The sequence below is a fragment of the Chinchilla lanigera genome, unplaced genomic scaffold (genome assembly GCF_000276665.1).
Source record: "Chinchilla lanigera isolate Chin_1 unplaced genomic scaffold, ChiLan1.0 scaffold00023, whole genome shotgun sequence".
Taxonomy (NCBI): Eukaryota; Metazoa; Chordata; class Mammalia; order Rodentia; family Chinchillidae; genus Chinchilla; species Chinchilla lanigera.
The window spans coordinates 1579891-1604671 of NW_004955424.1; the positions used below are offsets into that span (position 1 = coordinate 1579891).

The 24781-nt window shown below is 52.5% G+C and overlaps 1 protein-coding gene across 2 annotated transcripts in view; it reads left to right on the plus strand.

The window, feature by feature from the left end:
* The window catches only part of Polr1a (polymerase (RNA) I polypeptide A, 194kDa), an 87134-nt gene extending 71956 nt beyond the window's left edge, over positions 1–15178 (plus strand). Inside the window, exons 23-34 of one of the 2 annotated variants that reach the window (XM_005385408.1) lie at positions 153–374; positions 1185–1399; positions 2921–3088; positions 3443–3578; positions 4025–4182; positions 8110–8236; positions 9140–9250; positions 9795–10082; positions 10865–11065; positions 12137–12254; positions 12713–12877; positions 13118–15178. In XM_005385408.1, the coding sequence (XP_005385465.1) occupies positions 153–374; positions 1185–1399; positions 2921–3088; positions 3443–3578; positions 4025–4182; positions 8110–8236; positions 9140–9250; positions 9795–10082; positions 10865–11065; positions 12137–12254; positions 12713–12877; positions 13118–13218 (2010 nt within the window). In that variant the 3' untranslated portion in view covers positions 13219–15178. Of the gene's footprint in view, positions 1–152; positions 375–1184; positions 1400–2920; positions 3089–3442; positions 3579–4024; positions 4183–7037; positions 7134–8109; positions 8237–9139; positions 9251–9794; positions 10083–10864; positions 11066–12136; positions 12255–12712; positions 12878–13117 lie in introns of those variants that run through there. The other variant, XM_005385411.1, reaches the window with a different exon arrangement.
* The last annotated feature ends 9603 nt before the right edge of the window (positions 15179–24781 follow it).

The window sequence follows — 24781 nt, forward strand, 5'->3', positions numbered from 1 at the left end:
CACGTCTGGTTTGCACATGAGGGCCCTGAACAGCAGTGGGTGTGAGGCTTCACAAGGGCTGCATGGGCCCCTGGGTCCTGTGAGCTTGTGGAGGAGCATGGCCCTTCTGTCACACTCATCTCTCGCATCTCTCATGTGCTTCGTTTATTTAGGTGATAGTGAAATCCAAGCATCTCCACGAAGCTCTGTCCAGAGGAGAATCCCAAAAAGCTCTCCGCCACTTCAGAGCCATCAAGAAATGGCACAGCAAGCATTCCAGTGCGCTGCTGAGGCGGGGTGCCTTCCTCAGTTATTCCCAGAAGATGCAGGCAGCAGTGAGAGCCCTGAACCTAGAGGGAAAGAACCAAAATGGCCGCAGCCCAGAGGCTCAGCAGGTAAAATGGGGGTGCTGTCCTTAGTTGGCTGAAGGGGTTCCCTCAGAGAGAATGATTGTGAAATCCATCACAACAGAAGTGGCACTCAAACAGGAATGTTAGGAGGGGAATTTCCTGGGGTGTGTAGGATCTGGGGCGTTACTGGGACTGGTGACTTTGGGGTTCCTCACCACCCCAGGTGTGACGGGAAGGGGAGAACAGTCACTGGAATTGGACAGCGTGGCTGTGGGCAGAGACCCATTAGAAAGAGGTCAGGCATAAAGCCTAACGCCACTCTCCTGCTTTCTGCTGTGCGGCTGGCGCCTCCCATTAGCCAGACACGGCTGGGAGCTAGAAGACAGGAGCTCTTGGAAGCAGTCACTGAGGCCACTTGTAGGGCACAGAGCCCATGGAGGAGCCTGAGTCTGGGGACTGTCAGGAATCCAGCACATTCACCTTGCTGTCCTGGTTGGCCTAGGACAGGTCTGGCTTTGCCTCTTGTCCTAGCATAATCATTAATGTGCCCCCGTTTGACTCCAGAAGAGTCCCAAATGGACAGTCAATTATGTGGTCCCCCTTAGCTGTGCTTGAGTGCCCCAGGAGGAGGAGCCTGTGGAGTCCTGGAGGAGCAGAGCACCCTGGGACACACTTAGCTTTCCCACTCTTAACTGTGGAGGTGGATTTCTCATCACAGTCAGGCTCCTGCCTTACTCCGCTCCGTGCTGTCATCTGGAACCAATGCGTTGAAGCTGCCACAGGCCGCTAGGTGTCCCAGGAGGAGCCCACTCCTGGTCTTCCTGCGTAGCTAAGACTCTCCTGCCCTTTATTCAGATATTGCAGATGTGGTATGAGTTGGATGAGCAGAGCCGTCGGAAATACCAGAAGAAAGCAGCCCCTTGTCCTGACCCAAGTCTGTCTGTCTGGCGTCCAGACATCTACTTAGCGTCTGTGTCAGAAACATTTGAAAAGAAAGTTGATGACTACAGCCAGGAGTGGGCAGCCCATGCAGAGAAGAGCTATGAGAAATCGGAGCTTTCTCTTGACAGGTGAGGACACTGAGCAGTTCCCAGTGTGTGCAGGGAGGAGATTCCCTCAGGGGTGAGACTCAGGCAGGAGGCAGAGATGTGAAATAGCAAGGGGTGCATTGCATGTCCTGAGTGGGCACCCTTCTCATTTGGGCCATGCCTTGGAACAGCCTCTGCTGGGACTGAGGCTTGCAGAACTGGCCTGTCTTGAGTTTGGTGTGGTGGCCGTGGCAGAATGAGTCAAGGAATCCATCTGGTCACTGTTCAGGTGCTGCCAACTCTGACACAGGGCAAATCACTCACTGTCTTGGGACATCATGTCTCAGCTTTTCTGAGGGCTTAGAGCTGATGACTCGTGCTCCTTGGAGCTTCGGGTTTCCAGCCTTAAGGAGGAAGTCCCACATAGAGGCCTCAGCTTGGACAGGTTCTTTCTCTCTCTGTCTCTCTGTCTCTCTCTCCCACATACATACTTCAGTAATGGACTGAAGTCAGAAGTCTAGGTGGGTGGGAAGCCACACTTGAGCCAGTAAAGAATGTCAAAGTATTACAGGGGCACCTGGGATGCTGTTCAGCATCAGTCCTGGGTCCTTCCACACAGCTCACTAAGCCGTAAAGCTGAAGACCTTGAGACCTTCTGCCCTAGTGTGGCGCATTGTTCTGGCCCTGGTAACACCGGGCAAACTGCATGGAGGGTCCTGGGGTAGGACTGAGCTGGGTGGGAGCCAGTGGAGACACATGAGCAGACAGAGCCCTCAGTGGAGGAACTGGAGGCCAGGATTCTCCTCCTTTCACATGCTTTCTCCAGTCGACCTCAGATTCCCAGCCAGCTCATCTAGCTGCCAGCTAGGCTTTCCCTAGAAGAGCAAGATCCTGACTCTCCCACCCCACCACCACTGCAGCACAGGAGGTTGCATTTACCTTCAGAAGGACCTAGAAGAACGTGCAGAGAATTGCAGCTTTACGGTGCTGCCCTTCCCCCACATGGTGATTCCCACGCATCTGCCTTTGTTGAGCCCCTTCCTTGTTCCCTGTGCCAGGTATTAGTGTTTGTGGTGGCTCTTTCTAAGAGGCCAGCCGTCATAAGGAGAGTGCTTAGTACATCGCAGACTTGTGCATCCTGGGTACTTTCGTGTAGTCTGCAGCCACTTGCACTGACAAAGCCCTTTACTAGGTACTTTACCACGTCCTTCACTGCTTAGTGAGTCTGAACCTCTTTCTGCTTTGTACATTTAAGGTTTAAGCTGTCTCCAAACTCACAGTTGGGGGTTGGGGGTGTAAGGTGAACAAAGGAAAATGTGAATAATGAGCCCAGAAACCCACTGCTTTGGGGGCCTGTAGGAACGGGCCCAGAGTGGACACGTGGCATTCTTGGGGCGCGTGTGAACATGCAAGTGTAAAAGCCTAGTGCTTCTCTGCCTGCTAGAGTCTACACTGTGTAATTTTAGGATCATAGGATCTTTAGCAAGAATCCACAGATTTGTGTGGGCAAGGTGGGCCATCTGGTCCCAGCTCCTGACCCGCTCTCCCCTGTGCCATCTCCAGGCTGAGGACCCTGCTGCAGCTGAAGTGGCAGCGCTCGCTGTGCGACCCGGGTGAGGCCGTGGGTCTGTTGGCTGCCCAGAGCATCGGGGAGCCCTCCACGCAGATGACCCTGAACACCTTCCACTTTGCTGGCAGAGGCGAGATGAACGTCACCCTGGGCATTCCCAGGTGGGTCTGTCGGGGTGTGGGAAGGGGGAATCCTCCCTGCCCCTTGTGGGCAACGAGTCATTAGTGAGAAGGAGAATTGTCCCATGAGCAAGAAACACTGGGTCTCATGAGAGTGGGCGGCAGTGTTGGAGTTTCCAGAGATGACTGATTTCAGAAATAAGACACAGCCCTGCATTAAGGAGCAGGCACTCCAGGGAAGAGTCTGGGGGAGAGTGAGCCGGGGCTCTGACCGAGCAGATTCCCCTGCAAGACCCCAGGGCCCCTCTCACATCTCAGTAGAGCTCTTTAAAGAGGCTTCCTGCAGACAAGGGATCTGGTTACCTCATAATGTGATGTGCCCTTGTCCTGAGGCAGGTTGAGGGAGATTCTCATGGTGGCCAGTGCCAACATCAAGACGCCGATGATGAGTGTGCCCGTGTTCAACACCAAGAGGGCACTGAAGAGAGTGAAGAGCCTGAAGAAGCAGCTCACCAGAGTGTGCCTTGGGGAGGTAACCCATGTCCAAGCTGCGTGCCTCGGGGAGGGTGAGCCTGTGTCCTCCCATCGGGGCAGAGCAGCCTTTGCTGACTGCTCAGACCTTCAGCTCAAGTTCCCAAAGGGAAAGAGCAGCCAACTTTGCCCAGTACTGAGCAGGAATGGATCTAGAAGCTTTTAAAGCTAATCACCTTTTGTGCCTAGAACTTGCAGTGAGCCTTTCCTGGGTTCGTGTACCAGCCCCGCAGATGCCTGTTCCTCACAAGCTCTGGCCACTCTCCAGAGGTTTCCAGCTGTGGCCCTGCTCCCCCTGAGGAGTCCCGCCAGCAGAGCACACTAGAGTTTTGTTGGAGTTTGGGGCCATCCACTGTCTCCTCAGTCCTTTGGTTTCCCACAACCCACTTGTGGTACAGTTACCTGGGACTTGGACAAAGCAAGTTCTCCTCATCTCTCTTGTTCTAGGTGTTGCAGAAAGTTGACGTTGAGGAGTCCTTCTGTATGGGGGAAAAGCAGAACAAGTTCCGGGTGTACCAGCTGCAGTTTCACTTCCTGCCACATGCATATTATCAGCAGGAGAAGTGCCTGAGACCCGAGGACATCCTGCACTTCATGGAAACAAGGTCAGGACGTGGACCATGTTTGTCACTGCCCTTGACGCACACAGCACGCTGCTGCTCACAGGGCTCCTGTGTTTGCCCAGTGCGCCCTGTAGGGGAAGCTTTAGGAAAACGGCAGGCCCGGCAACCTAGTCTGAAAACCTGACCAAAAGTCTGGCATGAGGGTATGACTTTGTGGGCCACACATCATGCCCTGAAACATGTTCTCTTTTTGGTTGATGGGTCAAGATTATTTCAATCTCAAGTTTGCAGTGTTCAGACAAGAAAATACGTGTACGAGAAAAGAGCCCCGTCATAGGAGCCTCTGATTCCGACCAGCTTGGGGTGTTAATGTTTGATGGGACGTGATTCTGGGCAGCATAGTATGTTTTATAGTCCGCTAATCATGGGCAGTGAGCTGATGGCATGCTGCTTTTAAACCCCAGTTCTGTGACTAGGGCTACCTGCACCTTTTTCCAGAGGACCAGAGAAATTCTGGTTCTTGTCTCGTGAGGAGAGTGAACTTCTTGTCTTAAGTTAAGTTACTGTTGTACATTTGAAGAGTGTAGGCCATAATGCTGAGTGCGCAGGAGCAGGAACACGGGCCCTTTGGGACTGGAACAAGTGGGAAGGAGCCAACGAAGTACTTTCACCGCACCCACTGCAGAGCCCAGCAGGTAGTTGAACCTGTGACGTGGGTTGAGAGGCCCCTGGCAGACTCCAGGCTGTGGAAACTGCTTCAGGATTGATTGTCACTCTGCAGGAACATGGGCCAGGGCAGCCAGGTGTTCTGATTTTTTCTTAATATTTTTTTTCTTTCTTTGGTTATGTGGCTATATGCTTTTGCTTTTACTTAAAGAGGAAAAAAAAGTCTGGTAACTTAGTAAATACCAGCAACTAACTCTATACTTTTAAAAGCCTGCTAAGCAAAATCGATCTCATCCATTGGTGGGCTTCGCCTCAGGCCACTGAGCACTGCCTCTGCTGTAAACCAGCACAGGTCTTGCCAGAGCTGCTAGATGTGGGGAACCAAGGCAGCGCAGAGGAGAACGCTCCCCTGCTTTCACTTACCCGCACGAGTCAGTCACTGAGCCAGGCGGGGCTAGGAGAAGGTGACTTTCCTGCCTTCTGCCCTCCACCCTCTACTCCTTTCCCAGAAGATGAGGCCTGGCTGCAGGGCAGCCCCCTGTGCAGGTGGCATTTAAGATGGTAAATGATCCTTGGTCTGAACTTAGCCTTGTGGACATGGGTCACTTGCCAGGTACACCCTGCCCCAGGAGACACAGGTCCTGGGTGGGATTGCTAGCTGAGCCTTGGGGTGCACCCACCTGGAAGGTTCGTTCCATCAGGCAGTCCTCCATGCACTCTGGGTTGCTGGGCAAAGTGACAGGAGAGTAGCATGTGCACCGGCCTGCCAGCTTGTTAATTAAGAGAGGGCCATGACTCCCAGGTGTGGCCCAGCAGCCGTCTTCTGAGAAGTGGGAATTAGGATCACACAGCCTCCGGAGACCAATGGAGTCGGGTGGGGTCTGTGGTCTGCCTCCTATCTGTGCACCTGAGCTCTGGCCTCCAAGCAGGTAGGCCTGCATAAGGCATACGCTGGGCTGTGCTCAGGGCTCTCCACTGACATTACCTCATGGAACTGAAAACAGTAAATCACTTTTTAAAACTTCCTTCCTGGTAAGTGAGAGCCCTGGCTTGTTCCCAGCCATGAAGTACTTCTTGACTTCCTAGTTCGATTTTCCTTTTGCCCTTGAGCAGCTGCGATCAACAAGGCCATGTCAGGCACCTGGATGGAAGTAGTCTGGTGGCTCCAGCAGAAGGGCCCTGAGGTTTCCAGCAAAGATTAAAGAAGGAGCCGGCTCTGAATGGGGCGGAGGTTAGAGTCCCAGTGTGGGCCCAGCAGCGGTGCAGCCTTATTAAGGCCTCTGTGTATCCACAGGAAGTGGAAGTGGGCAGAGTGTGCTTTCAGAAGAGCCACCCTTCCTCCCTGGAGCAGTTTCTCCTTTTCTCCCTTTCTTTCCTTTCTTCCTGTTCTCTCCACCACCCTCTTTCCTCTCTCCTCCCCTCCCTTCATTCCCAGCTGTGGGATCATGAGACTTCCTTTGACCTACAAAGGAGCTAAGTGAAGAGACAGAGAGCTGCTTCTGTGGGTGGAGATGTGTAAGCACCAAAGCTGCCTGGCTGTCTGTCCTGGCACTCGCCACCTTGAGTATTTGTGCTAAGGATCTGGAGGTGGGCAGGAGATGAAGAAGAGCACTGGGCTAGGCGTTGGGGGCCATAGGTCTTGGCCTCCTGTCCTGGGCATGAGCTGACCCTGCTGGCCATCCCTGCAGTTTGAATGTCTGTGACGCTTAGCTGCACCTAGCAGGTGGTGGAGTTGTTAGCAGGCACTTTCAGAAACAGCCACGGGTCAAGTTCCTGGTTTGTAATTATTTATGTAGGCTGAGAGGTTCCTCTGCCGCCTACCCCTGCGGTTCCCTTTCACTTGCACTCTGACAGCAGCACCTTAGAAAGTAGTTCTTATGCACCACCTCTTCCCTTGCTCTCGGCAGAATCCCAGAAAGGGAACACTGGCACATTGCCACATGCCTGCCACACACCGACCAGTGTTTATAATGCTCCCTTGTGATCCCCCAGGTGCCACCCATCCAGGTCGCCAGACAGGCAAGCAGGTCCGAAAGGGTTCCCTCCAGGGGTATCAGGGAGGGCTTCCTGGAGGAGTTGCATCTTCACTTTGACCCAGCGTGATGAACTGCAACAGTGGTCCGGTAGAGGGGACCCGCCCCCTGGTGTCGCTCCATCTCTGCTCTGTGCCGTTGGCTCATGTGGGAGGACAGCGGCCCGAGTTGCAGACAGATCCTGGTGCTCCTCTGCAGGCTGGCACAGAACCTTCCCCGCCCCTCTGCAGTGCGACCCGGCCTCCTGTCCCCATGCCCAGCGCCTGGTGAACAAGAACACCACTAGATGAGTGGGTGAGGAGCCTTTTTTCTGCCAAGAACAGAAATTGTAGCAAAACTGTGTACCTCTTTTAAAGGTTACCAAAAAACCAAAGGAAGTTTTGAATGAGCAGAATAGTAAACATGTAACCCACCCACTTTCCAGATTAAAACTTGGCTCCTTAGGGGCTGGGAACCCGCCATCTCCCTCATCTTGCCCCTAGGGCTAGCACGTCAGCCTGGGGTGGGCTCGCAGAGCCAGGGATGTGTGTGTGAGGCGCCGAGGCTCCTGCAGCTGGAAGTAGTCCAGGTCAGTCAGCTCTTCCAGCCTGAGGAAGAAGAGGCCAGAGGGGGTCTGAGAGCAGCAGCAGTGTGGAGGGAGCGGAGAAGCCCTGATTCAGGAAGAGGGACCAGGGAAGCTCTGCGCGGCCGTGGGTTCCTTCCAGCTGGTGTGGTTCTAACCCCTCAGCATGATTTATTGCCGCAAAGTAAGCTGTCACCATCCTTTGAAATTCTGATGAGCTTTTCTGAACTCTCCGTTCTCTGTCCCAAATGAGAGGCCTCCTAGACCAAGGAGAAGGGGCCTCTGGCCCAAGCAGCACAGCTTCCTAGAGATGCTGTGAGTGGCAGGCAAAGTACCTCTCCCCATCCTGGTTAGGTGACAGCCACAGTGACACCAGTAGCTGTCATTTTCAGACACATGCCCTGCCAACCCCCAGGAAAGGAATCAGACGCAGGCAGGGTCATTTTGATTAAGATTGTATTGTACTAATACTCACATTGTATAAACAAGCAGTTATAGTAAGGAAGCTACATAGGCTCAAAGTAATGTAGTCCAGGAGTGACCGAGCCAGTGACCAGGCCAGGTCTTCCTGCTCAGAAAGGAGAGGGGCAGCGAGTGGATAGGAGAGACTGGCCTCTATCGCATGCATTCGTCTCCTGCGGGAGTCCCTGCCCCACCACGGGGGGAGGGCAGGCCATGCCAGTATTGACCATTGTCTTCTCACTTCAGGTTCTTCAAACTTCTGATGGAATCCATCAGAAAGAAGCATAGTAAAGCATCAGCCCTCCGAAGCGTGAACACTCGGAGAGCCACACAGCGGGATCTCGATGATGCTGGAGAATCAGGGAGGGCTCGGGTGAGCAAGGCCTGGACCACATGGGGCCGCGTGGAGACAGTCCCAAGGCTGGGAGGGACAGAGGGGTCCTGCAGTCTTCCTTCTGGGGAAGGCTCTGTGACCGTTCTCAGCACTGCAGGCCCCTTCCTGGTAGCACCCATCTCTCCACTTACCTCAGCGTTTGTCTGCCGTCTCCTGGAGGATGGTGGGCTGGGCTGGGGAGGCTGCAGCTGCTGTGGTCTGACTAGCCCTGGGTCAGGCCTCAGGACTTCCATCTGCCCGCTGCCATCCCCTCAAGGGCCCTATGTAGGAGGTTTTCATCCTGGAGACGGACTTTCAGTAGCGGTGTGCACAGAGCCTTGAAGGTTCTCTTTCTGATTTCATTGTCTCCTCCAGGCCAGATGAACCGAGCCCCACCAGAGAACTGGCGGGAACCAGAGAGACAGTTTGTAATAAAGAAGGCAGGTCTCTTTAAGACAGAAAGGGCTGGAGGAGGATTGTCTTGATGGAATACTGAGTGATTTAAAAGCTGGGTATTTAAACCCTTCCGCCTTTTCCCATCCTGCAACAAAATTGATTAAAAATATCTGGAACGGTATTTTACACCATCTTTTAAGGACTTGAAAAACCCTAGCACTTTTTTTCCAAATGAAAAGTTTTACAGGTGGTGTATATAGAGTCTGAAATAAAGCAAGCCTGGAATCCAGGGCCAGCCCGTGGGTGTGGGCTTGAGGGGTAGCTGGACAGAATCGATGGAAGAAGAGTAGGTAGATGGACCGGGGAGGTGGCAGTGGGTGTAGTGATGGCCAGGAGGGTAAGTGGAAAGGTGGGTGAATGGGTGGCTACATAGGTTTGTGCAGAGACACAGGTATTCATGGAGCACCAGGTTTGGAACTAATCGTTTCCCTTGTCCTCAAACCACAGGGAGAGCAGGAGGGTGATGAGGAAGATGAGGGGAACATTGTGGATGCTGAAGCTGAGGAGGGGGATGCTGATGCCTCTGACACAAAATGCAAGGCCAAGCGAGAAGAAGAGGTAGGGGGACTCTGGCTGAGGTGAAGGGTCGGAGGTCATGTCCCTCCTCTGGCACTGGAAAGCCATGGCCTCTGTGTCCAGTGGGAGCCCGCGAGAGCCCTGCAGCGTGGCCTGCCTGTGCGGCACATCTCTCGACTGAGCTGGTGCGGTTTAGAGGGTGGGAGTTTGATAATGGCCTTCTTAGGGATGCCCCTGGATTTGAGTGTCCCCAGATTTGAATCGGATGCAGGACCCGTGGAAGCCTCCGGTCACAAGTCAGGCTCCCCCTGTTCTGCAGTGCAGGTGTGATACTTCGCCCACTGCACCCCAGACTGGTCCTGCTGTCACAGTCTCCGCAGAGACAAAGGGCAGGCCCAAGGGACCACACAGGGAATGCTCAGGCAGTGTGTGGAGTGAGAGAGCCAGAAGGTGGGAAGGAAGGTAACCAGACCAGGGCAGAGAAGCTGGAAGTAGGGGCGGGTTGGGCTCTGTGGGCGGGGCCAGACACAGCCTTTGTAAGGTGCTTGTTGCAGACACAAAATGTAGGTCCACTCTTTCCTGCCAGGTGGATTATGAGAGTGAGGAAGAGGAGGAGAAAGAGGAAGAGGAAGATGATGAGGACACACAGGATGATGGGAACATCCATGGTGAAGATGCCAGCCAGGCCCATGAACCAGATGAAGAGGTGGGCTCAGGCCCCGAGGAGGACCTGGCCCAGAAACCTCAATGCCGCCGCCGCCGCCAGGAGCCCCAGGGAGCCGAGGCTGTGGAGCGGCGCATCCAGGCCGTGCGTGAGGCCCACTCATTCATTGAGGACTACCAGTACGACACCGAGGCGGGCCTGTGGTGCCAGGTCAGTGCGGTGCACAGCTGGGTTCAGGATCAGGCGCCGCCTACCGCATGTCCTCAGGTGGGCCTGCCACAGAGCTCCCTCCAACAGTCATGAGGCGGGGCAGCCACTTTCCCAGCGTGCAGGCTGTGAGAGTTCCGAATCTGGTGACATCTGGACCCTCTGCTCCAGAGCACAGCCCCGCGAGTGCCACTTTCAGACCCCCAGTGAGCCAGGGCCCTCTAGTTGCTCAGGAACAGGGTGAGTCTCATCGGCCAGGCCCTGCAGAGTCTTTCAAAGCTGTCACCTCACTCAGTCCTCAGCACACTGGCATTGTTGACTCACCCGCCCACCAGCAAACAGGAAGCTGAAAGCTGCCCACACACATGGCCTGTGGTTCCTTCAGGGCTGGGTGGTGTAGAAGCCTCAGCAGTTCACAGACTTACTTCTCATCTTCCCTTGGGCCTGCGTCGGTGGTTCCCACATGGTCGCATAACTAACAGGACTCAGGGATGGGATCCCAGGCCCGGAGCAACATGTACTGTGCTTGTTGTCATCTGAAGGACAATAGGGCACAAGCCCCTGCCTCGTCACGGATGTCTGCGACAGTGCAGCTCCGCTGTTCCCACCTGGAATGTGAGTGAGCGAAGGTGGCTGCTCCATGGGGTCAGTAAAGCCACCTGGTGTTCAGGCCCCTGGCAGCTCACGTGGCAGGCCCTCCTCCCCAGCCAGCATGTCACCAAGAGGGCTTTTAGGGCACCCAGGAGGCTGGCACCTCCAACCCCTAACTCTCACTCCTCTTGTAGGTGACGCTGAAGCTCCCTCTGATGAAAATTAACTTTGACATGAGCTCCCTCATCATGTCCTTGGCCCACAGCGCTGTCGTCTACACAACCAAGGGCATCACTCGGTGCCTCCTGAATGAAACCACCAACGGTAAGAACGAGAAGGAGCTTGTGCTGAACACGGAAGGGATCAACCTCCCGGAGCTGTTCAGGTATTCCGAGGTACGTGTCCGCTTCCTGAGCTGTTCGTGCTTGGAAGTTGTGTTCCCCATACTGCGTGCACAGGTCCTCTCCCGCCCCTGGAGACTTGAGATGGGCACGGGAGCCTTGCACAGCCTAGGGAACAGAAACGTGGTGAACTTCAATCCACAGTTTCCAAGGTTTTTTAGTAGTTTTTTCCTTGAAGTTTAGACCTTCCCAAGGTAGGTGAAAGAAGTGTGTTGTGTCGCTGGCCTAGATCTGCTCACTTTACCCAGTGAAAGAGGCCCCGCCTAGCCCAGCACACCCTGCAGTGCTGGCCAAGGCCCTGCGCCCCTGTCCCCACCCGCTCTGCAGCACGCTCATCCTGTCTGAGTTGCTCTCAGCTCTGGACACAGGGGTTCCCCCACAGCATACTAAGGAACTTGGGGCCCCCAGCCCCTTTTCCCTCACCTGGCATTCGGCCAGCAGAGCCCTCCTGCCTTGCCCGCTTCTTCCTCCACCAGTAGCTACCCTGGAAGAGGAGCAGGAAGAGCCTGCGGCTCCTGTGAATCAGCTCCCACCTCCATGGGGAGTGCTCTGGGTTCTGCGTGCTTGCAGGGTTCATCTTGGCAAGGACCAGGCAGGTCGCCTGTCTCTCTTCTGTGGAATGTCCTGGTGCTGGGGCAGTGCCCCTTGCAGGCACAGTGCAAAGCCACTGAGGGCTGCTCCAGGACGGCTCAGTTGGAGCCTCACCCTCTGGTGAGACCTGACAAACCCCCGTGGCCTATGCCCGCCCATGTGTCATGGAGAGAGATTTGGGGGCCCTCTGCTGAGGGAGCCATCCTAGTGAACAGCTCTCTCTGTGTAAAGAATTTTCTTCTTACGGAATCTGAAGTGTGTCCTCAGTCATCCCCAGACTCTGGTCACGGCAGCAAGACAGGCCTGGAGCCTGGCCAGCGGGTCGTCAGCTTCCCTTGCACTCATCCTGGCCGCCTCTGCATACTTCGTCATCGGTTGTGCTGTTACCAGGCACGCAGTGCAGCATGGCCGGGTGGAGGGTACGTAGACAGAAGGAGCAGGAGGCTGGGCACTGAGCTCCTCCTTCCTCTCCAGGTGCTGGACCTGCGCCGACTCTACTCTAATGACATTCATGCCATGGCCAACACGTACGGCATCGAGGCCGCACTGCGGGTGATCGAGAAGGAGATCAAGGATGTGTTTGCCGTGTATGGTAGGAGAGGCGCCCTAAACACCCAGAGGATCAGGCTTGAGTTAGCTCTGTGCCCAGGTGGAACTGAAATGTGGGTGCAGTGCAAGCACAGTAGGTGCCCACAGTGTCTGAGCGTCCCTGGAGGGAGCATGAGGAGACGGCAGCTTCATCAATGAGCCACTCACTGCTTTCTCAGCAGCTGGTGTCTTTGGGAAGCTCCAAAAGTTCAGTGATTTGGCCCATCTTGCCTGTAGGGCTCTGGTTCCCCAGGAAAAACAGTACAGATGGGTCATCACTTCTGAGGCTGCAGGACGGGTGGGACCAGGACAGGGTGGTCCCCAGACCAGGCACAGAGGTGACAGCCAGGAGGGAGCCCCAGGGTGTGAGCTGGAGGCTGCTGGACCTGTGTCTGGTGATGCTTCCCAGCTGTCCCCGTCGTCACTGCTTAATCCTTCCCGCTGTTACCACTCCCATGACAGGCATTGCAGTGGATCCTCGCCATCTGTCCCTGGTTGCTGATTATATGTGCTTTGAGGGTGTTTACAAGCCACTGAATCGCTTCGGGATCAGGTCAAGCTCCTCTCCTCTGCAGCAGATGACGTTTGAAACCAGCTTCCAGTTCCTGAAGCAGGCCACCATGATGGGTCAGTGTGGGCCATGGCCTGTCCCACGGGCACTTTCCACAGCACCTTGCACTCAAGGGAGAACTTAGAATGGTAGGGGCTCCCCTCTTTAAAGGTGGGAGCAGCACTACAGCATGGCTGTCGGCCAAGGGACTCAGGATGAGGCCTTGCACACCTCAGCGTTGGGCATGCCCCTTATCTCCTCCTATCACCCTCAGCTTTCCCCACAAACCCCTGACATAGACTCTGTGTCTCCCACAGGATCCCACGATGAGCTGAAGTCCCCTTCAGCCTGCCTCATGGTTGGGAAGGTCGTCAAGGGCGGAACAGGCCTGTTTGAGCTCAAGCAGCCCCTGAGATAGCAGCTGCTGCGTGCCATCTGCCCACTGGAGATCCTGGGTGTGGGCGTGGCCAGCTCAAGAGAGAGCCGGAAGATCAGGCTCCAAGGTGGTTCAGAGTGGCAGTCCAGAGCGCAGTAGCAACCTCAGGCTCCAGAAGCAGAGCTGGGCTTTGGGCGGAAGTGGAAAGCGGCACTTTTGCTCCTCCCTGCCCCATCTCAGGACTGTTAACAGCGCTCTCTGAGTCCCTCCAGTATGGCTGGGGCTTCACATGCACTGCAAAATTGTGAGGAGAAGCCGCAGGATGTTTCCTGGAGGACCAAGGACACAAGGATTTGTGTGCAGCTGTTGGGGACCCACAGCGCCTCCAGTGTACGGAAGTGAGATCCTGTTGCTGTGAGTGCCAGTGACTGCAGACAGGATGCCTGGGGTCTCCAGTGAGTGGAAACATAGATCCGGCCACCCCTTGGCCTGCCCTCCGGGCTCTTCCGACATCTTGGGACAGGGTACCTGGAGTCCTCAACCCAGGACTGCTTCCATGGCCAGGGCAGGGCAGCACAAACCTCCACTAACCCAGCTATGCTTGCACTGCAGCAGGGCCTCTCCAGGGCCCCAGCAGTCCCCCACGCAGAAATCCCCACTCGGGCCTTGGCCATGCTGCCGGGCTTCCCCGGCTGTGCCCTCAGGGTTTTCGAGGCCCGTGGCTCCGGCCATGCCCTCGGCACCCTGCACAGCACCAAGGTGCCTGGCTTGAACAGAACAGGCAGAGGCCTAAATAGAGGCTTCATAAAAGCAGAGGCTGTTTCTATTTTTGTCCAATGTTATTCCTACTCAGGCTAAGCAATAAACACCACTGGAACTAGCTGTTGGGAGGGAAGGGAAACCCTGACTTGTGTTTTTCCTCTGCTTTGTGGGTTTCTGCATTTGGAGTTCAGAACCCAGAACTGAGATTTTTCTTGGCACAGTTAGACCTCACTCCCTCTTTTTGCTTTCATCCGAGATTGTGGGGGCAGATCTCATCCCATACAGGCCCCCTCACCACCACCCCCATCTGTCCCACCATTGTCCCCTTCCAGCTCTCACCCAGTGGCCGAAAGGAAGCACAGGACAAAAACTGGGGGCAGGAGCTGTGCTCCAGCAGGTTGGGGAGCTGCAGTGCCCTCAAAGGTGGGATCGGAGTTAAAGGTAGGCCTTGCCAGGAGAACAGGACTACACTGCTCCCCCCAGACATGCCTCCTGCACCTGCACGTGACAGGGTCTGCCGGGCTGGCCACGCTTGGACACGGGAATACAAAAGCTGCCAGGGGAGTCCAGGGCAGTCCCTGTGGAGCCTGCTGCAGAGGCCCAGCCTGCAGGGTGAGGCACTCATTCTTGGAGATGCAGGCTGACTACGCTCAGTGATTTCCACTTAGACTAGAATTGCAAGAGAACCCTCAAAGGAGATCACAAGGTACCCCAGTGCTGCAGCATCTGCAGATGAATGAGTCCACAGTTCCATGGCATCAGCCCCACCCAGGCCTGGAGGGCATGAGGATAGACGAGCAGCCCCTGAGTCCTGGCAGGGCTACAGACCCCCATGCTCCATCAACCAACCTGTGCTGGGACACGAGGTGATGGTCTCTGTCCCCACAGCTCTTTTTACACCTTTATCTCCTCCCGCATGGATGAGCAGAAAACAGCGCATCTAGTTTTTAATGAGATGTTGCAGTGTCTGGCCGGCTGTGACATCTTTGCAGTAGCCTTAGGGTTGCGAATCCGGTTCTTTGCGGTGCCCTGGAGTTTTGGAAAGAGCTGTTAATAGGCCTGCGACAAATTTGATGAAGAAGATAGAGCAGTTGCAAAATCTCTGCTTATTTTTGTTTCTTGTATTTTTTTGTGGGTTTTTGTGGTTTTTTGGCAATACTAACTCAAGGTTGAGCCCAGAGCCTCCTGTATGGTGGGCTACAGTGAATAAAACGCTATGAACAAGGGGTGGTGATACACACTTGTAGTCTCACGTTCTGGTTTGTGTCTAGATGTCCCCCCCCAAAACCTCAAGCAGTCCTGGGGCGGGATTCTAGAGTTTTTGATTGATCCACGGTCCAATGCTGGGATTATTGGTGTAAGTGCTATACCCGCCCTGGGGCGGGTAACCTGTGCACAGTATAAAGGAGGGAAAGAGGCTCGCTCTTGCTGCTGTTCCTTTTTGCTCTTGCCACTGTTGCTATTTTCTGCCCCCATGAACTGTGCCCTCTGCCATGTGCCACTCTGCCTTTGGAGCCAGCCAAGTATGGACTGAAACTCCCACAAACTGAGCTAAATAAACCTTTCCTTCATTTTGGGTGTCAGGTATTTTGTCTCAGCAACAAGAGGAATGTAAGACATCCCAACACTCAGAAGGCTGAGGCAGGAGGATTGCTGTGAGTTCAAGGCCAGCCTGAACATAGCTTGACCCTTTCTTTAAAAAAAAAGAGCTATGAACAGAGACCTTGCTTTCTCTGGGGTATATACCTAGAAGTGGAATTGCTGGATCCTATGGCAGTTCTTTCTAAAATTTTTTTGAGAACGCTCATGTCTTTTCTACAGCAGCTTCACCATGTTAAATCCCCACTGGGTTCCAGTTTCTCCACATCCTTGTTACTTTCTACTTTGATTTTTCTTGTTATGTAGTAGCCATCCTGGTGGGTAGCAGGGAGTCTCGTCGTTGGTTTGGTGTTATAATCAAATGGTGGCGCCCTTAGGTGGTGTGCATCTGTAGACCTGCTAAGGTTAGGGACCACTTAGGAAGTGTTCGCTGCTTGCCAGTCTTAAAGTGTTTGGGCTCATGATTGAAAAGACTGCTATAGGAGTGTAGAAAATGCTCTTGAAATGGGAGAGATTAACTCTTAAGGCTGGTGAGGTGGAGAGTCATCAGCAACTCCCCGTGGAGCGACTGTACGGCAACCCCTGTGTGAGAGGTCACACAGCTTAGGTAGCAGAGAACCCTGAGCCTGTTACAGCTCTCCTGACCTTGGGCGGTTTTACTTCAATTGCAGCCACTCAAATAGCTATGGTCAAAAATTTCCCATTTCCTAAGGCATCAACCCCTACTTCCCTCTTGGCCAAAGTCAGCTTAGATCAGAGGTTCTCATTCTGCACAGTGGAAATGCCTGGGGAATTTATGAAGAGGCGTTTCAGCGCCACACCAAGATTCTGATTTAATCTGCCTGGGTGTGGCCTAGTATTAAACGATCTCTGGGGGCCCTGGTGTGGAGCAGAGAATCACAGGATAAGCCCTACACTGGAAATTTGCAGCCACTGGCATCTCCTACCAATATGATGACTTAGGGAGTGAGTCACTGGTGCTGGGTTCTCCCTTAACCTCTTCAGCGCTGATTCCTGCGCGCTCTCAGGATATGTACAAGACTGGGAGGCAGGGCAGAGCTCACCTGGTGCCCATAGCTGCAGGGGATTACAGCGGGCTTCAGTGGAGCCCACCGGCAGCCCTCCTGTTGCTCACAAAGCTGACGAGGGTGCGCTGCTTACAGCACTGCCTGCACTGCCTCCCAGCCTGCCTGGTAGGGCTCTGCTTGTCCAGCTTAAAGGTCCTGCCGCTGTGACCCCAGCAGGGCCAGAAGAGGGGACACTTGCTCAGCCAGGATTTTCCCAAAGCACCATGAGATGTGTCTGTTCAGAAAGTGGAACCTCAAATATCTTATGGAAATTATGCCTTGAGTCCTTAGGCAGCAACTTGGTGCCCCAGTGAGTGGGGATAAGGAAGCCCACAGGCTCAGCTGCCCCCGGGGCTGCGCGGGTGACTGCAGAAACAGAGTGATTGTGTGCTCACTCTTTGTTCCCTACTCCACCCCACCTGATGTTCTCTGGGCAGACTGTGACGCCTCTCCCCATAGAACTTGAGTCCAGTGCCGCAAACACGCAAGCCAATGGGAAACAGCTTCGTGGTTGCCAGGCCAGAGGCTGAGGTGCCCAGAGCACCTGTGAGCATGCACAGCACCTGTTCCAGGTAGGACTGGGCCCAGCTGCCTGCTCCTTGAGAAGAGGGAAGAGGCATCTGGGTGCTCAGAGGCCAGAAGGCAGAGAAGCAAATCAGGAGTCCTCTGAGTGTGGTAGCTCATGCATAGTGCTGGTCATCCCAGTATCTGGGAGGCTGATGCAGGAGGATCATCCTGAGTTCCAGGCCAGCCTGGGCTATGCAGTGAGACCCTGACAAAAACATCAAGATTCCAGTCACTGCACTCCCACCTCATTCCCCCACTAGAATGACAACTCAGCCTTCGCCCTCAACTATATACAGTGGTACATGTGGAGTTCTGTGTGGTCCAGCCACATTCAGCTATCTGATCTTTGACAAAGGAAAGATAGCCTCTTAATAAGTGGTGCTGGGAAAACTCATTATCCACATGCAGAAAGCTGACTTTAGACCAGTATCTCACACTAACTTAAAACAAGCAATCTGCTGGAAAGTAAAATAGGCAAAACTCTTGAAGATGTAAGTAGGCATGGGGTCTCTGAACAGAACCCTCGTTGCACAAAAAATAGCACCAACATTCAACAAATGGAATTGTATCAAATTAAAAAGCTGCACAGCGCAGGAAACGAGAAACCTACAGAGTGAGACTGAGGAGATAAAAGTGAGATAAAGGTCCTACTGTGCAGTAAAAGGAAATTAATACAGAACTGAAAAGCACAAACAAAAAAGGAATAAGTGGAGGAAAAAAGGAAAAAACTCTAAACACCTAAAAACAATGCAGAGGGGAAAATTGAGTTTCTTTGTTTTGAGACAGGGTCTCAGTATGCAGTTCAGGCTGGCTTTGAACTGACTGTGTAGCCCAGGCTGGCCTCAGATTCACAACAATCTTCCTGCCTCAGCCTCCATAGTGCTGAATATGCCACCACACCTGGCTTGAGGCAAAAAAATGAATTTTTTTCCTCTGTATTTTTGAATGAATGGTTTCTTCCCAGGATCAGATGTTTTGGCATCCAGCAAGTCATGGTTTTCTCTGCCTAGCTTTACAGCCCTGAGTTCATGAGGCGCCTTCCTTGTTTCAGAAGCCCCTCTGTCCATACACCCCAGGCTATGACAGCCGTCCAAGCCTAGACACATCCCTGCTCGTCTTGGTAGCTGTGGAAAGCAATCAGACGGATCTCTGCTGGATGTAGGTGGCCAGACGGGGCTTCAAGCAGACCCCTGGACTTAATGCTGGCACTTTCAGACCCAGTCATCTCTGAAAACCACACATGCTGACCCTGACTTCTACCATGGAGAGTGGGACTCATATCCTTCCCAGGCTGAGCTTAAACTTCCATGACGGGGGTCTGTGTCCAGCCTGCACTTGCTCCACAACTGTCTCCTATGGCTGTCTCTCACCCAGTCACTGTTGGAAGGTAATTGTAATGGCTTGTGTCTAGATGTTCCCCCAAAGCCTCACACAGTCATAGGTGGGGCTTTTTAGAGGTGGCTGACTACAGTGTGTGACCCTGGGATTGATTCATAGTGCAATGGTAGGATTGAAGGTGCTAGGATTAAAGGTGTGAGTGCTACCCACCCTAAGAACAGGTAGCCAGGATAAGACATAGGGATAGAAAGAGACTTCTCTCCTGCTTGCTTTTGCTGTCTTCTGCCTGCCATTAAACTATTTCTCTTCTCTGACACCCATCTACCATGCTACCCTGTTTTGGAGGCAGCCAACTATGAACTGAAACCTCTGCAAACTGAGCTGAATAAACTTCCTCCTTTAACTTTGAGTGTCAGGTATTTTGTCTTAGCAGTGAAAGAAGTAACTGAGTCCTATAGTGAAGTTCTTTTGTAGTTCTTCTGTGGCTCAGTCTTAAGCAGTCAACCCCTTCCCAAAATGGCTCCTGACTAAAAACTCCTTGTTTATATTCTTTGTCCATTTTTCTATTGAAGTATGTCTGTTGCTTTTATTATCAATTTTAAGGAACTGGTATTTGCCTTTTGTCCTCTGCTTTAAATACTTTTCTCTTGAACAATGCAATACAGGTGAGTCAATACAGGTGAAGAATTTAGTGCAGACCCTGCACTGTGATGAAATCTTGAATAAGGAGGTCTGCTCTGAACTAGTGGCACACATCTAGTCTGAACTATGTAGAAGGCTGAGTCAGGAGAATCACTTGGCCCTAGGAGCTCTAGACCAACTTGGGCAAAATAGAAAGTCTCTGAATTAAATAAATAAATAAACTAACAAAAAAAGAGGTCAGTTTTTGGTTGCCCTGGCAGTGATTATGCTTAGCCTTTAGTTAGGGCTACTGGAACATTTTCTGAGTTACCTAGATTGACAAAAACAAAGTATCCATTGTGAGGGACTAATAATGCTATACTTAGGACAGTATGTCCAGATGTTCTGGAGAGACTGAGGCAAGAATTGAAAATTATGAGAAGTCAGGAGCAAAATGAGGCCAACCCTGCCCCTTTCCGTGACTTCTGCTGAGCTCAGATACAGATACGGACCCCCGTGTATCTGGAGCCTGCCGCGTGTGGGCCCAGGCCAATTCCTCCACGTGTGTGATTCAGCCAGGCCTCATGACAAGCCGGTGAGGGAGTAGAGTTACTTCCCCGGCTGGCAGCTCTTGGCAAGGGCAGTCAGCAAGAACACAGTGGAGCGAGGTGAAGCCCAGCAGCTGACCCCAGGCTCCTCATCTCCCTGTGGCAGCCCCTCCGCTTGGATAGAGGAGGGAACTGCACTATGGGGGTGTGGCAGGCAGGAGGGCATCAAATGCCCCCAGGTCAACAGCGTAAGTTCCAGGGCTTGTCTCCAGGAGGTACAGACAGGACCCCCAAGGGATGGGTGCAGGGGTGTCTGCACTTTGCCCAGCTGGGGAGATGAGACTAAGTAAGTGATAAATGATCACCGTAAGGAAGTAGGAGCCCCAGTCACAGTTTTGAAGGGTTTGAGAAAATCGCCACTCCTTAGCATTTAACTACTCAGGGACTTCAGTGAGTCGTGCAGGTCCAGGGGATTTCTGTGATACCGAATTAGTGAATCCCCACAACCCCGCAGCGCTCACCCTGTCGGCCCCATTTTACAGTTAAAGGAACAGATCTACAGGAGGCAAAAGTAAAACCCTAGGGTCAGCTCACATCAAATGCCGCTCTCAGACGCAACCTCCCAGCATCGTCATCAGGTAGTGACTGGGACAGGTGACAACAACTAGGTTCTCCTTTGGATAACGTCGCTGGCTGTCTCCTCTGCAAGTAGAAGGGGAGCCTGAGGAGTGAGTCCCGGGTTGGTGAGGAGAGAAGGGAAGGTCTGCAGAAGTGGGGCAGGTCAGTCTGCGGACGGTGGGTGGCAGGCAGCGTGTAGAAAAGGAGGATGTAACACCTTGACCAGCCAAGGCCCAGCGCTGGCTTGTGCCATTGCCCAGGCGCCTCTGCCCACTCTCTGTACTTCTCGGCCCGCTCCAGCCCTGCCTCTGAGGGCCTGGCGGGCTCGTCCTGGCACCCTCCACAGACCAGACTTTCGCCCAGCGTCCTGCTGAGGGGCCACCCGACCCTGAGGAGGAGCCAGCCTGGCTCCCTCCTGCTCTGGCCCCGCTGCAGCCGCTCTCCACCCGGTGCGGATCCCCAGGCAGCACCTTGCCAGGCCCTGTGAGATGTGCTCTGTGGCCAGGGTCAGGGCAGGGTCATCCTGGGGCAGCTGTACGCTGGGAGGGCTCGAGACGGTGAGTCGGGGTAGAGGACGAGAGACAGGCCTTGCAGGAGAAACATCCGGTGGGTGGGGGCGGGGCTGTGTGAGCGTGTCTAGGCCAGCGTGTCCTGTGTGCCGGAAGTGGGGGGTGGAGTGGGGGCAGGGAGGTGAGAGCAGAAGCAGGTGGTTAGGGCTAGACTGGGCAGGAAAGAGCAACCGGGGAAAGGAACAAAGACTTCCCACAGTGGGTGCACACACACAATGGGTGCGCCGTTGGGTGCTGCCTCCGCACACGGCAGCACCATCTCTCACAGCTTGTGCTGGAAGAAGAGGGAGCTCAGAGCCCAAGTGGACCCAGGGTTCAGCACTCAAGCTGCGGTCTGAACTCCTGTGAGTGTCCAAGGATGAGGGAGGACCAGGTATCATTTCCCGGGCCTTCCCAGGAGACCCACCCAGCAAGTACTGGTCTCTCTACTTCCCTGGAAGCCCCACTAGCACAGCCAAGAAGAATTCATGTCCCCAGGAGCTGTTCCTGGCCCTGCCCATACACGAGCTGGTGGGGGAGTGTCCCGCCTCCCCAGTCAGAGGCAGCCAGGTCTCAGCACTCAAAGCCTCTCTGCGCTTTGATAAGCCTGGTCCTCTGAGAAGAATCCTAGTGGCTCACTCTGCGTGAGACTCGTCACTCCCTAACAAAGCTGTTTAATGTTTATTGCATTGTTAAAAAAAAAAAAGCTTTGTCACCTTTATTTTCTGTCCATCATGTCTTATATGTGAGCTCTCAGAAGAAGGGCCAAGGCTGTGCAGACCACAAGGGAATGACAGCAAAGGCAGCTTTGTGAAATATCACAGTTTCCCACAGTCCTTCTGCCCCCTCTCCCCTTCTTACAAACAGAAGCCCACTTTGATCCAGGCTGCAATATGCCCAGCCATGGCAGGCCTAAGCCATTCAAAGCAACCTCAGCCACTTTGCTCTTGACAGACTGAAGTCTGGTCAATGATGCGTAAGTAGCTTCCAGGAAAAAAAAAAAAAACCACAAATGTATATATGTTTTTTTCATATCTGTAGGGGGAGGGCTGTTGTTCTCTTTCCCCTCCTGCTGTGCACTCATATTCTGTGACCAAGTGAAACGAGCAGCCATCTTGCTGCCCTCTGAAAGACCAGAGACCAGCAGAGGAAAGACCTAAGGCCCAGGCATGGAGGAGCCAACTATGCCTGCCAGTGATGGAAAACCCAAATGACTGGCTTGGTGATAAAGACATAAAATTATATCGCATACCAAGCACCTGGAGGTAGGCGCTTCAAGGTTAGGTCAGTAGTGTGTGGAAACAAAATTATGAGCCACTTGGGTGAAAAAAGTTTAATCCAAGTTCAAGACTGTACGCCTGAACCCATAGTGAATGAAGAACCTTAACAGAATAGGAATGTTGACATAGGTGCTTTAGGAAGACAAGCCTTGAACCAGGCCTAGCAAATATTTGTAGACTTCCTATCACACAATGTCAGTTAAAACTACCTTTTCTCAAATGTTCAACATCTCTGGCCATTACAGAAATGCAAATTAAAACCACGCTAAGATTGCATCTTCATCTGGAAAGAATGGCTATCATCAGGAAATCAAATAATAACAAATGCTTGCACAACTGCAGTAAAAAAGGAACCCTCCTGCAGTTGGTAGGAATGTGTCTTCGTTACTTTTCTCTCATTGCTGAGATAAAATACCTGACACCCAAAAATAAGGAAAGAAAGGTTTATTTAGCTTACAGTTCATGGAGGTTTCAGTCTACACTAGGCTGGTTCCAAGGCAGAGTGGCACATGGCAGAGGGCAACCGTCCATTGTAGTGGAGAACAGTAAAAGCAACAAGAGCAAAAGTGGGGGGCAAGCCTCTTTTCCTCCCTTAGCTTGTATGCAAACTGCCCACCCCAGGGTCAGGTGTAGCACTCACACCCATAATCCCAGCACTGGACCATGGATTAATCAAAAATCTAGAAGCCCACCCCATGACTGCATGAGGATTTGGGGGGACATGCAGACACAAACCATAACAGAATGTAAACTAGTACAACCATCATGGAAATCAGTATGAAGATTTCTCAAAGAACTGAAATTAGAAATTGTATATGACCCAGCCAACCCCCTGCTAGGTATTCTCCCCAAAAAGCTTAAATCACCATACTACAGTGATACTTGCATACTACTGTTTAGAGCACACAATTCATAATAGCTAAATCCTGGAAGCAGCCTGTATACCCATTAACAGATGATTGGATACAGAAAATGTGCATCTATATATAATGGAATACTACTCAGCTATAAAGAATGACAAATTTGAGTCATTTGTTTAAAACAATGGATGCACCTGGAAAATATAACACTGAGTGAAATAAATCAGAAACACAAGTTTAAATACTGATGGCATCTCTCATTTGAGTGAGGCAAAGCACAAACAAAATGACAAAAGGTAGATGAAAAATGACAAGTTGATGGATTTCTAGCAATACATTTGATCTAGCCAAAAGGCTGAGAAGCTATTGGCTCTCTAGCAATAGGGAAGTGATCCAAAGGAACTAGGATAACGGGTGTGTTGAGAGTGGCTGGAGCTGGAAATTGGTCCTATGTGTGAGGGCAGGATGGAGCTAGAGTGCCTCAAGCTGTCAAGCTACCTCAGTCTTGAGAAAAACATCTGGCCTGGATAATTTCAGTAGTTAGTCGCTGGGCAACATTGCCTCTCATGGTACTAACTTTGCAGGGGTGTAAATTAGCGCCCCTACTACTGTTGTTCAGTCCTCTAGCCCTCCAAGACAAAGAGGTTACTCCACCTGACCCCAGCTTTTGTCTCTTGTTTCTTATCTTCCTCATACCCGCTGCCATTCCTCCCCAGGGTACACCGAGAGACCAAGGAGTTCTCTACAGGAGGGAGGAGGAGGGGAAGAGTAAATAAAAAGAAAAAAGATATGCCATGTACACATACCTAATAACCCCAACTAATGTAAATACTATATGCCATAACGTGAGCTAAGACAAATAATAACAACAAGTATGAGGAAGTGGCGGGGGCAGGGAAGGGGGAAAAGGGGAAAAAAAGAAACAGGCTGTGATATGTACATGTAACCACTCCCAAGGTGATTGTAAACTGCATGAATTGGAAATGTATGCTAATAACACTGGAAAAGCCACTACCTTTTCTCTGAACAATTCTTAGCGTAGGGTTCCTAACCTGTGTGTTAGTAATGATGATGCAAGTGAGGTGATAAAGATATCTTAAAATACAGTGGTGCAAACAAGATAGGAATCTGCGTCTTGCTTATGAAATTAAAACTAGCTGGCAGCACAGGGTGGTTAGGGGACAAGTTCTTCCTATCTTGTGCCAATGTCTCTGAGGGGCTCCTCATCCACATCATCAAAGCCACTCACTCACCAGTGCACAAAACCTCCCACAAGACTGAAGAAAGGTGGAAGATGAGCAGCTGAGGGATAGTAAAGTGGCCTGGAGGTTCATACATCACTTGTGCTCACATCTCGTTGGCTCAGACTTAGTCACATGCTCACATCTCTCTGTAAAGCAGGTTGGGATAGGAAGTCATTAGTTGGGTAGTCGTGAGGCCCGATACACCTCAGGACTAAATCTATTAAGACAGGGAAAAAAGAGAGATCGGATGGTAGTCTCTAGTGCCCTCATATCGTGTAACTCTTCTTACTTTTCCGGGACACTTCCTTATCTGTTGCCTCCCTTAACCTCACAAGTTTAATGTGTGCTGATTTTAGGAAACCAATTCTTTATGGAATGGTTATGTCTCACCTTTGAAGCCTGAGGTAAAATATCTCTTGGATTTCCTCCATGAGTTGCTTGAGTACCTGCATGGCTATATTAGAAGAGGTCTGGCTTCTCTGGTTTGAGGTTTTATCCCTGTTTCTCCACACCATCTCTTATGGCTTGTGTCTACATGCTCCTCCAAAGCCTT